The 14,272-nt window shown below is 40.4% G+C and overlaps 1 protein-coding gene across 1 annotated transcript in view; it reads right to left on the minus strand.

The window, feature by feature from the left end:
• Positions 1 to 2,553: 2,553 nt before the first annotated feature.
• The window catches only part of LOC115577862 (pregnancy zone protein-like), a gene marked incomplete at its 5' end in the record, with an annotated part of 87,015 nt that continues 75,296 nt past the window's right edge, over positions 2,554 to 14,272 (minus strand). Inside the window, 5 exons of the mRNA XM_030410745.1 lie at positions 2,554 to 2,663; positions 2,874 to 2,915; positions 3,434 to 3,539; positions 3,623 to 3,691; positions 3,789 to 3,879. Of these exons, the coding sequence (XP_030266605.1) occupies positions 2,659 to 2,663; positions 2,874 to 2,915; positions 3,434 to 3,539; positions 3,623 to 3,691; positions 3,789 to 3,879 (313 nt within the window). The remainder of the gene's footprint in view (positions 2,664 to 2,873; positions 2,916 to 3,433; positions 3,540 to 3,622; positions 3,692 to 3,788; positions 3,880 to 14,272) is intronic.

Here is a 14,272-nt window from a genome sequence, read left to right on the forward strand (position 1 = left end):
CTCAGAGCATTTGGCCTTATTTTTTCCCTAACTACCTCTGACAGGGTGTTAAAATCTCAGTCCAGTAGTTATATAGAGATGGACAATGCCAGAGCATGTGTATTAAGTTCGCAGGAGATAGCTGACACCTATCAAAAGTTGGAATTATACCCTGATAAATTTTAGCCAGTCAAGCCTTAGTATAATAGGTAGGGTGTACAATTTTATACTGAATGAGACTGTATCTTGCACAAATAATAGATTTATGTACCCGTCTCAAAATCTCTGTCCAGACTTCCTCTGATATCACCAATCCCAGATCCTCCTCCCAAAGAGACTTCATCAAGCCCAAGGGCTCTGAACGTAAAAGATTAATTTGGTTATAGATATATGAGATACAGCCTTAAAGAGTGGTGATTGGTATCAAGAAACTATCCTAGGCTGAATCAGAGGGTAAATACAGAAAGCTACGAAAAGTGTCATGAGCAAAGCTTCGGACTTGTAAATATCTAAAGAAATGTTGTTTAGGAAGTGAGAATTTATCTGAAAGTTGCTGAAATGAAGTGAAGACATCATTAATATACAAGTCTTTAAAGTTATTAATGCTAAAATTTGTTCACCTTAAGAAACACTGTCTATTAGGCAAGGAGGAAATGCATGGTTAGCTGCTAGTGGTGCGTAAATGGAGAATGTCAGTAGGCCAAAGTAGCGCTTAAACTGAACCCAGATCCTGAATGAGGTCTTAACAATAACATTTTTGGTGTAGGGAAAGGTGGAGGAGTGGATAGGAGAGTGCACTAAGGCTTTCGGGGAGACTGGGTTTGCTGAATTTGCCTCCATAACCAGTCATCCTGGGGGAGAATCAAAAGCCTCATATTGAAGCCAGTATTTAAGAATCCTGATATTGGTAGCCAAATAATAGAACCTAAGATTTGGCAGGGCCAGCCCTCCCAGTTGCTTTGGTTATTTTGCAAATGTTGTTTGCGCAGCCTAAGGATCCTCTTATTCCAGATAAGTTCTGAAATCAGGCTATCTAGTTTATGAAAAAAAGACTGAGGAAGGAAGAACTGTGGAACAGGGTCAACCTTCCTCCAGAAGTCTATGAGGAGCTCTTATGTCTTCCTCATGTTTATCTGGAGAAAGGGCTCCTCAAACCACTGTTCAGATTCTTTGCTTCTACCTCAAAATGGGTGTGGCTGTTGGAAGTGTCGACCAATGCTGTGTTAACTGCACACTTCACGGCCATGCTCACACTGTCCGAACCTCTCAGGTCGTTGGTATAAGCAAGAACAGGATTGGGGAAATCACTAGCTTTTTTGACACATTTCACACATTATCTCTGGAGCGGTGGTTTGCCTATAGTGGTTTGCCAATTCTCCGCCGATGGTGATTCACAAAGAGCGAAGCATCTCCGCCATACCGCCAGGTAATTCACACAGGGAGCCGGCGCCGCGGCTCCTAAAGAGGCGTGACCGTACACGTCATGTTGATGACGTCGGTGCTTCCCAGGTGTCCCCCAGTCAATCTAAATCCGTGGACAGTTTATATTAATATGGATGTTGTTATAATGTGTAGTGATTGAGATCCTGACCCACCAAACATTCTGGAAAGTGACAAAGTTAAGTTTTTTGTGCTAAATTACATAATTCCATAATAACCATCAGTAAACTGGCGCTGTCTGACTCTCACTCAGGGGGACGGAGGCTGTTTTCTGGGGGAAAGTTCCCTGAAGTCTTGGTTGGGAGGGCTGATGGTCGCGGTGATTTATTTTCATCACAAACACTCGGTGAGTTAAAGTTCTTTGCTGGTGACAGATGCTGTTTTTTCGGGCAGAAATGTGATAAAGAGTGGGTAGGACAGTCGGGAGGACGGATGTTTCTCCATGTAAAGCTGTGGTATTTTTTTTCCTCTATAAGTTGCCAAAGACTGTTACAGCTACTACGTTACTTTTGTTTGGTCATGTAATGTTGCTTTGTGGGTTGAGCGAGAGACCTGTGCAGTTATCAGACTAGTCAAACCGACACGCCCCCGCTCCGCGCCTCGGGTTTATGCGTTCACACTGGGACAGCTCACCAATAATGCAGCCCTGATACTACCTCCAGAGGCAGATCAGCGCCGGAGCAAAATTTCCCCCTTCTCCGCATCTGAAACTTTCACACAGAGGAGGGTGTGGAGAATTAGTGCAGGATCCTTGCATGCAAACGGCAGTGTGAATGGGGCTACTGTCCCCTGGAGGGTTCCGTGGATGTGAGTATGACACGTCCACTAGCTAACAAACAGCATTTTAATGGACAAACAGTTCAAGTAATGTCATCTAAACCTTACCTAAATAATAAAAACCCAAGAAAGCCATAAGTGCAAATTGTTACTTTTCTTGACATATATCCACTTTTCACAGAAGGGCTGACCTGTATAACCTTAACACTGGATGAAATATATGATGAATGCAGAGAAGAGAAACTGTGGAAAAACAGTGAAACACAATAGTAGTTGCAAGGTCGAGATTTAGATCACTTTATTTCATTGTCCATTGTGCATGTCTTTCGTTAACGAGCAAATAAGTCTTAACTGTATGTGCACAATTCCAGAAAACAGACATTGAATTACACAAAGTTCATAATGGTATCAAATAATTCTGGAATATCAGCGACCACCTAAGGACGGACTACACGTCACTCTTCAAGCTGTGAAAGAAAGAAAAGATAATTCACAGTGGTTGCTTTTTGTGGTTGAAATGTTTATATATATATATATATATATATATATATATATATATACATATACGTATATATATATATATATATATATATATATATATATATATATATATATATATATATATACATATATATAACGACTTGGACTTGCCTCTGTATGTTATTACAGATTGTTACCTGCAACACAAGGGTATGTGTATTCTGTCTCAGCCTGGTCACCTAGCAGAAGAGAGATGGAAGAGATAAACAAAAAAAGGAGTGAACTTTCTACTCAACAGTCTAACTCATTAGCAACATACAATACTCAAATGTACTCTCTTGATACTCCATTTAAACAGACGGTCTTTGGTTGAGTGAAGGTAAACAGTCAATGTGTAGAGCAAAAGAGATTGAAGAGAATGACTGAAATACAATCTTGTGATTCTTTGGGTATTCTTTGATGATGGTCTAAATTTGTATTGCTTTCTAAACATCTACATAATTCCTACTGTCTTGTCTCAAGGTGCTTATCGAACGGTAAATATTGACCTGGGCACGGAGAAGGAAGTCTTGGCCCTGATGTCCGTTATCTGGATATCTGATGGCTACAACCTCAAAACATTGGCCATTGCTCTCAAAGGCTAAACTGTCATCAGACGATAGACACTTGGGTCAGAGATTGCTATTCTGACAAATGCTCAAGTGTTTGATGATTGCTCAGAGTATTAGAGAGGACTGCAGGAGAGTATCTGATTTACTTGTCTGGTAGTAGTCATAGATCTTAACCACAGCTGGCTTCAGGTTCTGCACTGGGTGCTCCTGTACAATCTCAAGGATGTTGTTGATATGTATGTCCTTTGATAACTGTTGGAAGAAAAACAGACAACACAATCAGTAACAAATGTGTAGAACATCATTAATTGTTACTCACTGTGAATTCCTCTCACCCTCTGTAAGTACACAAGAATGTGATCTTCCTTTTGTTCTACACGATCCACCAGCTGGGCACCTTTGAGCTGTGAGGACATGATATTCAGCTATGTCATCCCGTTGTTATGACATCAACAACAATAATGCAAGTTTAAAATTTAACTAACTACTAAAATAGCTTACTCTCTTCAAAGACTTTGGGTCTGGTACAAATCCTGAGAGCATTTTGATATCCAGGATCACCATGTTAGTAGTGCTCTCCTTTCCACTATATCTGTAATGCAAGCATAAAAATTAGGGCTGGGACTTTATCGCGTTTATTACGATTAATTAATTACAGAAAAAATAACGCGACAAAAAAAAATAACGACAAAAAAAATAACGCATTTAATCGCAATTTATTTTTGCACTCCAAACTGTGGAAGCAAATTTGTACCATAATTCAAATTAAAATGCATTTACAGAAATGCTTTTTCATTTTCAGAATGTAGCTGCATTTTTTGACTCATAAATAAAATTAGTAATAAATCATCCAAATTGCATTTTCATTTTCTTCTTCAAGACTGCTCATTTTGTAACTTAATTCAAATGATAAAGAAAAGGACATTTAAGATTTTATATTCAAAAGATGGCCCAGCAAATAGGTACCAAAATTCAATTTGAAATGTCAAATTTGAAAATTAAAATGCATTAGCCGAAATGCTTTCTCATTTCAAAGTCAGAGCTGCATTTTTGACTCATAAATAAAATTAGTAATAAATCATCCAGATTGCATTTTCATTTTCTTCTTCAAAACTGCTCATTTTGTTACACAAAGACAAAGAAAACTGCTTTTTTGGTTTGAAGCCCGCCCCCCCCGCAAAAAAAGGTCCAAAATCCCAAGCGGCGCAGGAGAGTGACGTCAGCGGCCTCTCTTCTTCAGTGTTGCCAACTTGGCGACTGTCTCGCTAGACTTAGCGACTTTTCAGACCCTTTTAGCGACATTATTTTTAAAAAGCGACTAGCGACAAATTTAGCGACTTATTCAGATCGTCGGGGGAAAGGCGAGAAATAGATTATATTGTAATTCACATGCTGCTCAGAGTCATCGCAGTCCACGGCTCCTCTGCAGCAGCGCCGTTGTCTCTCCTGTCCCCTCCCGCGCGGCTGCGCAGGCAACAGGCCGGTGTGTGGGGGCTGGCTGGGGCAGGCAGGAGCGTGGATCTGATACCGGATAGCTGCCGTTTACTCTGTTTTGATCTGTTAATGTTAGGTGTCTTTAGCACAGGTGAGACCCAGAAGCGGACAGGAGGCTGTAGCTGGATGCAAGGAGTGTTTATTGTAACACGGACAAAGTCAGAGTAGGAGGGGTGTGCACGGGGAAGCCACGCTCCAGGGCGCCGGAGAGCTGGCAATCCTGTCGGCACTCGGAGGAGCGCCGGGCGGGTGGAGCCGGAGCGGGGTCTCGGCTCGGTCGCGGCACGGGAGGTCATTGGAGGCAGAGTAAAGCAGAGTTAGAGGGGAAACACTGGTAGAAGTTAATGCACAAAAGCTTTAGTCTTGGCAAAACTATGACTTAGCCAAATACCGCGTGTAGTACACGAAATCATCTGGCAACGGGGCGGCGCGAGGCACAACACAACAAAACCACAAACAACAACAACAGCAACAACAAACAACACAAAACAACAAAACAACCCCCCAGGGGGGACAGCCTGACATTCCGACAAACCACCATTGCGAAACCATGCCACAACAACAATATTGCTCCAAGCACCAAGAACCACGAAAAGAATACCTAGCACAGTACCATTATACTTGCTGTGTGTGTGTTTATGTGAAATAATAATAATAATAATAACTTTGAACATTTTCACAATTAGCCTAAGTTATCAATCTGCGATGTAAACAAAATGCAAACATTACAGACTTCTAACCATTTTTCTAAAAGTGTCTGTATTTTAATTGAGAATAGTTTTTATATAAATTACACAAAAGGAAAAGAAAATGTGATTTGTTTGACCTATTTCAGCCATAAGCGGTCATATTGACCGCACATCATTTCGCGGGATTACATTCATTGTCTCTCTTGTCTCTAACTTTGTTAGCGGTCTCCAGCTGTGCGACTGTAACACAACTTTATATGAAGAAGGACTAACACTAATAGCCTAATTGATTCTTATTTCTTCCACTTACAGAACTGTTTACGACTCGAAACAATGTTATTATATATGACGTTTCTAAACCAAATGTCGCGGCTTCAAATGCATCAAATTCCCACATCCAGTTAGGCAGGCAGCTGTCCAGGGTGCTGAACCAGGTCACAGACAAAGGCTGCACTCTGCGTTCTGATGTTTGCTGGGCAGATCTGTCCCCCTTGCTTTCTCATCCACTCTGTTGTGGGAGATCTCCCACAGAGCAAAAGAAATGCAAATTTTTTCTCTCTCGGCTGAACTCTGGCCTGAGCCCACTTCACCCAGGCGCGAGCCTGCAGCCCCCGCTCCTGCTGACAACAGACCGGGGGAGAAAACAGACATTCCTTTGCTCAGAACCCATATCAGGCTGTGTCTGAATATGCACGAAGATCGGTATAACGCATTGGAGCAATTTTCATACAATTTCGGATATTTAGCATGATAAAATAATTTCAATTCAACATAGCCATTTGTCCAGCTGAAGCATAATGAGCGTTATGTCATTAATATGAAGTAGGCTTGTTTTGCGGTTAATCAGCCACATGATCCGTTTGAACCCACAAAGGAAAAAAGGATAAATGCGCAGCCTCCGTTTCCTTTCTGATTGTGTCTGTTCGAGGTGGGGGGGGGGTTTCCCCAATAGACTTTTCGGAATAGCGGGGTGAGCTGTCTGGAGGACAACACATTCTGACTTACTTAACTTAGATTCAATCATGACTGACCCACTTAGTTTGAATTCAGTCATGACCAATTGATTTTTATTGTGTGAATAGAAATCCAGGAGGTAGCTTCCAACTGTAAGGGTCAAAGGTAACAGATGATTAAGTGCTTAGCTAAGCTTGACCTGCATGCCAAATAATAAGAGATGACTAGGCACAGATAGAACCCCTTTGTCTCCTGTTAAGTAATTTGGCAAGGGAACCAATCAGAAGAAGTGGGTGACTTTGAGGAGAGACTCTTAAAAAAGGCCCTGACAGAAGGAACGGGGGGGGGGGGCATTTGGAAAAACCTTGTAAGAGCACAGGCTGAGGTTTTGATGGAGCAGAGGACAAGCATTTTGGCATTGTTTTGTCCACAGATTTGAAAATATCAGAATGCGGCCGCTTCTGATCCCGGACTCAAGGCATTAGATTTTGTTTAAATAAAGATCGCTCTATTTTCCACCCGGCCTTGCCTCCGCAGTATCCTTTATTATCGAACTACACGCCGACACCTTTGAAGAGGGAAGCCCAGACACATCAGGTGGCGTCACGAACAGGATCGCTTTTGACAAATTGGATGCACGGCAGGAGCCCAGAGACTGACTTTCACCCCAGCCGGCAAACAAGGTGAGCATTTTCACTCTTGGGGTCAAACTCAGGCTCTGGACAGAACTGTGAGTATGTTTTCCAATGTCAGGCTGTAAAGTACCAAATTGGGGGGAGAAACGGGCAAAAGGTGTGTAGTTTGATGATACGGTTCTGTCTAAATTTTCTAAATTAAGAGAAGAGAAACTTATGCGGTAGAGATTTATGAATCAATTAGGAATACGGTGCAGACAGTAGAAAAGTATGACACTAAGCTTATATTGTCCTAAGACAGGCGTGAGATTGGTCATTATTTCCTACGCGCTAAAGTTGTCTCAAATAGAGAAGTAAAGAAGAGAAACTGCTGCGCAGAAGTGATAGAACTGGTGACCAGCCGCTGAAGATTTGTAACAGGCAAGGCGTTGAGCTTATACTATCGGACTTGCGAGGCATTAGTCGTTGTTCTGTGTGGTTCAGTCTCAAAGAGTAAAAAGGGTAGAAAGAGTAGAAAAGAGTAGGGAAGCCTGGCCAGGGCAGAAGACCACGAAAAAGTAGAATGAGAGAGAAATGTTATGTCAAACCAAGCTGTTGTGACAATAGAAAATTCGGCATGTCCACGGGACGCTCGTGGACTCTAAAATAAACAATGCGGTATGGCACTTGGTGGGCTGTTAGAGACGGTTTACCGTACTCTGAGTCCAACAAACCAAGTTGAAGGAGGTGTCATGAAATTCAGCTGTCTATCTAGTCAATAAGTGTCTATGTGTGTGAGTAGAAGGAAAAAGTAGGGGCCAGCCCGGTTGTGTTAAGTGTTCAGTGTTGATTGTGCCCATTGTGTCCTCCAAAGCTGCGTGTGGGGGTTGAAATTCAGCTTACAGTTGATGGGAAAGCTGATTGTTTGTCTGTAGAAGGGAGTATAAGTAATTTATATACATGCGCATTATTAGAATATATCAGATACAATGCATAAGTGTTGTAATCGATAACGTGATATATAACAGATATAAGAATACATAAATAAATCATACAAATGTAGTAATGTGGAATGTTTCATCTAACTTCTCAGTGATGTGATTAAGTGGGTTGTACTTTGCTCTGCAACTGAGAGGTGACAGTGAGTCTCGTCACTGTCACATGAGAACAGAGATGAACAACTGTGAAAGATAAAGGATTTCACATAGAGGATATATTAATTGAGATAAATTGACTGTTTAAGAAAGAAAAGGAGGACTTGGTGGCATGAAGAGATACCTGTTAGTAAAGTTATTATTTATATGCACAAAGAGCACTATTACCCACATAAAAGAGAAGGAGTAGAAGCAGTAAGGAAAAGCTAAGGGGAAATTAGGCGGGGAGAAGAGGAAGAAAGTAGTCAAAAATGATAGCAATTCAAATATAAGATTAAAGGCATCCTGGTTGAATGTGGAACAGAGGAGTCCAATAGGGTGCTCTTTGTCTTAATCAAGCGGGGGAGATGTGATTACCTGAGGAGGATGATTGATTTGTTTCACAGTAGAGAGGTTCAGTGAGTACGCTGAGTAGGCATTTGTGGACGTACGGACAATTGTTTATTTGATTGACTGGTGCAGCTGGTCAAAGTATGAAAATTGGACTTTATGCACTATAGCCCCACATATTAGAGTGGGAAGTAGTGAGGTAGATAAAGATAAGTTAATTGAGTTGAGCAAGCAAAATTTAAAAGCTACAAGTAGGTACAAGAATTTGACGCCAAATTTGAACATATAAATCTTTAAAGATCTGAAGACAGGAGACAGCTAAATATGCATGCTTAAAGTAGTGTGACAAACACCAAACCACAGTACTGACAGGATTGGGTATTTAAATATATTGGGGAATTCGGGGTTATCCAAAGCCATTTAGTTAGACATATAGGGCTCGGATATTTTCGTACAGGAAGTAAAACAAAATATACATTGATTTTGCTTTAAAAGACACCACCTCCGAGCAAATAATTAAATTGAAATTAATAAACAATGATAGTGGTTGTGAGTCTAGCTATATCTTTCATTTAAGGCGTGATTTTTTTTTATCTTAAATGCTTGTGTGAATGTTGGCAGATAAAAGTGGTAATTTATAACTGACAATGAGCCGATCCAGATCACTTCAGTCTCTCTGCGGTTGAGAGGAGTTCAGAGTGCGCATGTCCGCTGAGAAGCAGAGAAGGGGGGCTGAGCAGCTGGTGTGTGAACGCGCGGACAGAGACAGCGCCGCTGCAAGAGTGTAGGTGCTCCCCCTCCCACACTTAAGATACAGGTAATCAGTATAACGGTGAAAAGCTTTACGGGTTTGAAATAAACAGGAGCTGCATTAATGAAATGATAATAATGTTAAACGAAACCTGTACAATGTTATATTACTAGGATGACGATAAAAGAGTGACATTTTTGCCTTGCTCCATGAACAAAATAATATTCTTCATTTGTGTCTTTTGTCCTCTTCTTTCTATACACCGGGGACGCGAGAGTCCAAGAAAGAAGCGTAACATCTTAAGTTGGAACCGGGGGACGGACAAGAGATGTAACACCCGTTACATCGGTTGATGTCATCCGCCTGGGTGACCCACACTAAATCTGTCAGGCTAGTGCGACTTTATCCACAAACTCTTTAAGGACACACACACACACACACGCGCAAACACACACACACGCACACGGACACACACACGGATACAACCCCGTGAGATAATTCTATGAAGACAGAAACACACACACACAAACACAACCCCATGCAAACACATACATTTGATGCTACAACAGTGACATACACATAAAGCGTTTTGCACATACATGGGGAATACCAAGTAAGGGAAGAATTAGGAGTGAAGCTTGGCAACTGACTGACCCGCTAATATGATAGGCTGTTGATAGTGATTTATTATTTGAGTTTATATTCTGATTTAACCTTGAATTTAGGATCTGAGGTCTGAGGATCTGAATTGGTTTATAATTGTTGAAGGACATAAACAAGGGGAAGACTAGCTCAGACGTCAGAAACAGTTTGTTGGTTCTCAGAGGGAACTGGTGGACCTTTAGGTATCTATTTTCTTGTGTCCTCACAGACAGTAGAGTTGAGAAAAGTAACAGGGGTTTCAGGGCAATATATTACTGGTTTTCTCTGAGGTTGGCAAAATTTACTCCATTTTCCATTAGATAGTAGTTGTGGTGACACAGTGTTCAAAAAAGTAATTTCTACTTGGTTAATTTGATTTAGGTGACCCCTTGGATGGAGTTAATGATCTTTTCTTTAACATTGTTTTAAAGGATATGAAGGTTGATTGAGTACAAGCTCTCTTTTCCAATGATGCCCTGAACATAACATATATGAGTATACACAATATGATCCTAAATCACAATTACATTCAGACTGCAGAACATTAAAAAACAGGAAATTTGGAAAATATCTAAAGAGATAAGATAGTTTAGCTTAGCCATTCCACTTCTGAGGGACACTGGCTTGAAAAGCATTCTTTCCCAATACGATTCTTATAGTGGGAATGTCTACAGTATAGGACTATAATGAACGAGTTACAAAATTACAGTTGCTAAAGAAGATAATATTGTTAAGGTAGTTGGATAAAACATGTAGCAGGGCCTCTAAATAAGATGATACAGTACTGTTCCCTCCTTATGGTAAATGATGGTCATCCAACTTTGAAATGAAGAACACAATGATGAGTTCTAAACCCATCACCTTCAGTACAACCGAGTGCAAAGTGATACCCTAAAGAGCAGGAATATAATAACTTCAACATGCTGTTTTCTACATTTCAAAGTAAAGCAAGCTCGGTTGTGATAAATCAGTGGTCATTTACTCTTTAGTTTTTAGTAATTCAATAATTTGACTCATCATCTATTCAGATACTCAGATCTCTGTGACAGGACCTTTCATAAGGAGTCCCAGTCAGCGAAAAGATTACTGTTTATAAGAGAAAAGGCAGACAGAGCTAACTACCTGGAAGTTGTTTACAAACTAGGGATAGAAAGGAGATAGGAAAGAAGATAGGGAACATGCTTGCGGAGGAATCGAGTACTTTGGTGTGCTGCCTGGTCGGGTTCAGATGAATGGATCTGATGGATGAATGAGTCTGCAATCAAAACAAACTCTGCTCAGCTCCACTTGCATAATTGTGGGACCACAAGGAGCAACTACAAACGAAAATGAATATCTTGGAAAATAATAGGACACTGAGGGAGGTATCCCACGTGATTCGGATGAAGCCACTTCTGTTCCAACAAAAGAAACTCTGCCATTTGGGGATACTACAGACCAGAGATTCATAAACAGGATAACCTCTGCCCAAGGACGGGGACAATCACAGACAGTACACCTGACGCAGAAATCAATGTTCAGTGTCAACTAAGATGCGAATGGCTGGAAAAGGAGATGGTGCTACAGGTTCTGGAATGTTCGCGGTTACAACACACCACGGACATCGGACTCATGAAATTAACCAAGCATGGAGCCTGGCCTCCATGGAGGAACCAGTATTCACTGAAGGAGGAGGCGATCCAAGAGGATTTCACCACAAGTTAAAGGGCTGCTACAACAGAATGTCTGGAGGATAACTCAGAATCCCCAGAGCAACACACCGTTGTTGCCTGTAAAAGAAATCAGATGACTCTTATCTCTTTGCGTAAGATTTAAGAGAAGTGAAGGAAGTTGTTGCTGATTTTCCAGCAGATGTACCTGATCTGCATGCCCTGGTGGCTCACATTCCTCCAAAAGCTATGTACCTTACAGTGTTATATTTAAGTTGAGCTTTGGGCAGCGTTCACCTTACTGTTGAATCCTAGAATTGTTTGGTTTCACGTACAGGAAAAACATCACACATCATGCATCGTCTAATTTTGTACAGTGGAAATTAAAAGAAAAAAAATTAGCTAAAAACTTCTTACATTCCAGATCATACTAAAATATTGAAGGGAACTAAAATACTAATAGTAAAAAGAAAAAGAAAACAAAATAAATCAGTAAAAATGTTCAGGTTGTAAAATATACATGAAGGATAAATATAAGTAATTGAATAAATAAAATAAATACAGCAAAGGGTAAATAAAATAAATACAGCAGGAGCTCCACTCAGGAGGGGTGAACTGAATATCAGAGTGTGATAGACAAAAAACTGTCGTTTAGAATTGGACCACATAGATGATGCAACTTTTTCGCATACAAGGTCTCCAAAGTGAGCTTTGGCTCACTAAGCAACTGGCAAAACCGGTTTACTGTTTGGATGAATCAGCCTTTATTTTCCAAAAAGAGGGTTCCCAAGTCAGGCCACTAGTGAAAATGATAAAACAGATTCAATAAAACATATTAAAAGAGGGTCACGATAGATTTGTCAATATTGAAGTGACGTAATTACATAAACAAAAAAGACATAAATTATAATTGAGGAAATTTCTTGAATCATGGTACGTACGTCTTGACCAGGTCTGGGCTCAAGGACTATCACAAGTAACAAAAGGTCAAGTTAACAATGGACACCACAATAGAATTTATTGAACATTTGCCAACCCCAGAGAATAAGATATCACGTGCTGGTGTCAGAAAGCAAATGGGCAAGCCCATGTTGCAAGGGGGGAGGTTAAGAGAAAAGAGAAAAAATCTAAAAAAAGTAGGTTTTTGGGCACCACACCTACTGGAACAAATTGATCATGTTATAAACAAATGTACAATTACAAAAATAATGTTAGAAAAGGGGTGATGGTTATATTCTGACTCCAAGAGATTACATGTGTGAGCTAGTTAGGGATTTTGTTAACATGATAAAACCAATTGAAGGTAAAAGAGATACAGGCTAGTAGGTGTAGATGGATTTTTGCAATGACCTGAGGTTTGTCCCATCAAGTGAAAGGATGCTCAGTCTGTTGCCAAGTTCTTAGGTTGGGAGGTCATAAAGCCGATGGGGACTTCCAGATCACATATTTACAGATAAGGGGAAAGAGTTTGTGGATAAAATACAATTTGATTCTACAGAAATTGGGAATTCAACAACAGTTATCATCCCCTCAATGCCAGGATATTTGCGAAAAATTAATGCCGTTTTGAAACATCGCATTGTCAAAATCTGCCAACACAAATGCCTAAATTGGGTAGTAGCGTTTCCGCTCACATAGATGGCGTGACGCTTAAGCATACTTTGAGAGAATGTATCCCATTTGGAAGATAAAAAGGGAGGTGTATGTCACGTAGGTCTCCGACAGGCAAAAGTAGGAGGAGGCACTAGAGAGAAAAAAAATAAGGACACGTGGTCTGAGCCAATCTACAGGACCAACAGTGCGAGTCTGGTGACAAATACATAAAAGTAATGAAATGAAATGAAATAAGGGCAGACAAATGGGGTGTGACTACTGAAAAGTAACATTAAGAATGTTTAAAGAAGGACAGAGCAATGAGCAGCAAAAAGACAAGAGCAAAATTAGACATAAATAATGATGAGACACACAAGTACACTTAAACAATGGGTGAGCTGAGACTAAGCATTGCTTTAAACAATATTTGATAGTTTTGATGGCCTTCAGTAAGAGTTTAGTTTGGAAATATAAATGCTGCGAATTCTGTTAATGTCTAGTCAAAGTTAATTTGTAGAATACGTAAAGAAAACATCCATTCAGCCCTAAAGCTGTTGCAGTCATTGCTCTTGTTGTTCGGTCTATAATAAATCAAGGTACCATTGTTGAATAGCTAAATCTCGCCATGTATAATCTTGCCTGAAAAATAAATCAAATGGGGGAGTATATTAAAACATCTGAGGGTCTTAAATGGAGCTGGGCAGCATCCAGCAGATGGTGTAATATTAATGTTAAAAAATTCTATCAGACGGTTCAGCTATTGATTTAACAAATGCATATTCTTGTGTTCCTGGTCATCCTGACTCACAGTTCTGGGTTGCTTTCACTATCAATGGTGAATTTTATTCTTGGATGCAGATGCCATAGGGTTTTCTTCTCCAATCCATCTCTGTTTGTGTGTAACTGGGAGGGGAACATCAGTGGTCATTGTGTGATAGTGCACATGTTCGGAGGCGAACAATGGTTGTGTATAGGTATTCCTATACAGGGGCATAGTTAAACTGAGACAATGTCTCTACTTTGTTTTCTGGCAAAAAACAGTCCTTAAGCTTGAAGGACAAAGTTGCAACTTATTTTACAAATTTAAAGCGCTATTATACTCCGGAGGGTCATGA

The sequence above is a fragment of the Sparus aurata genome, unplaced genomic scaffold (assembly GCF_900880675.1).
Source record: "Sparus aurata unplaced genomic scaffold, fSpaAur1.1, whole genome shotgun sequence".
Taxonomy (NCBI): domain Eukaryota; kingdom Metazoa; phylum Chordata; class Actinopteri; order Spariformes; family Sparidae; genus Sparus; species Sparus aurata.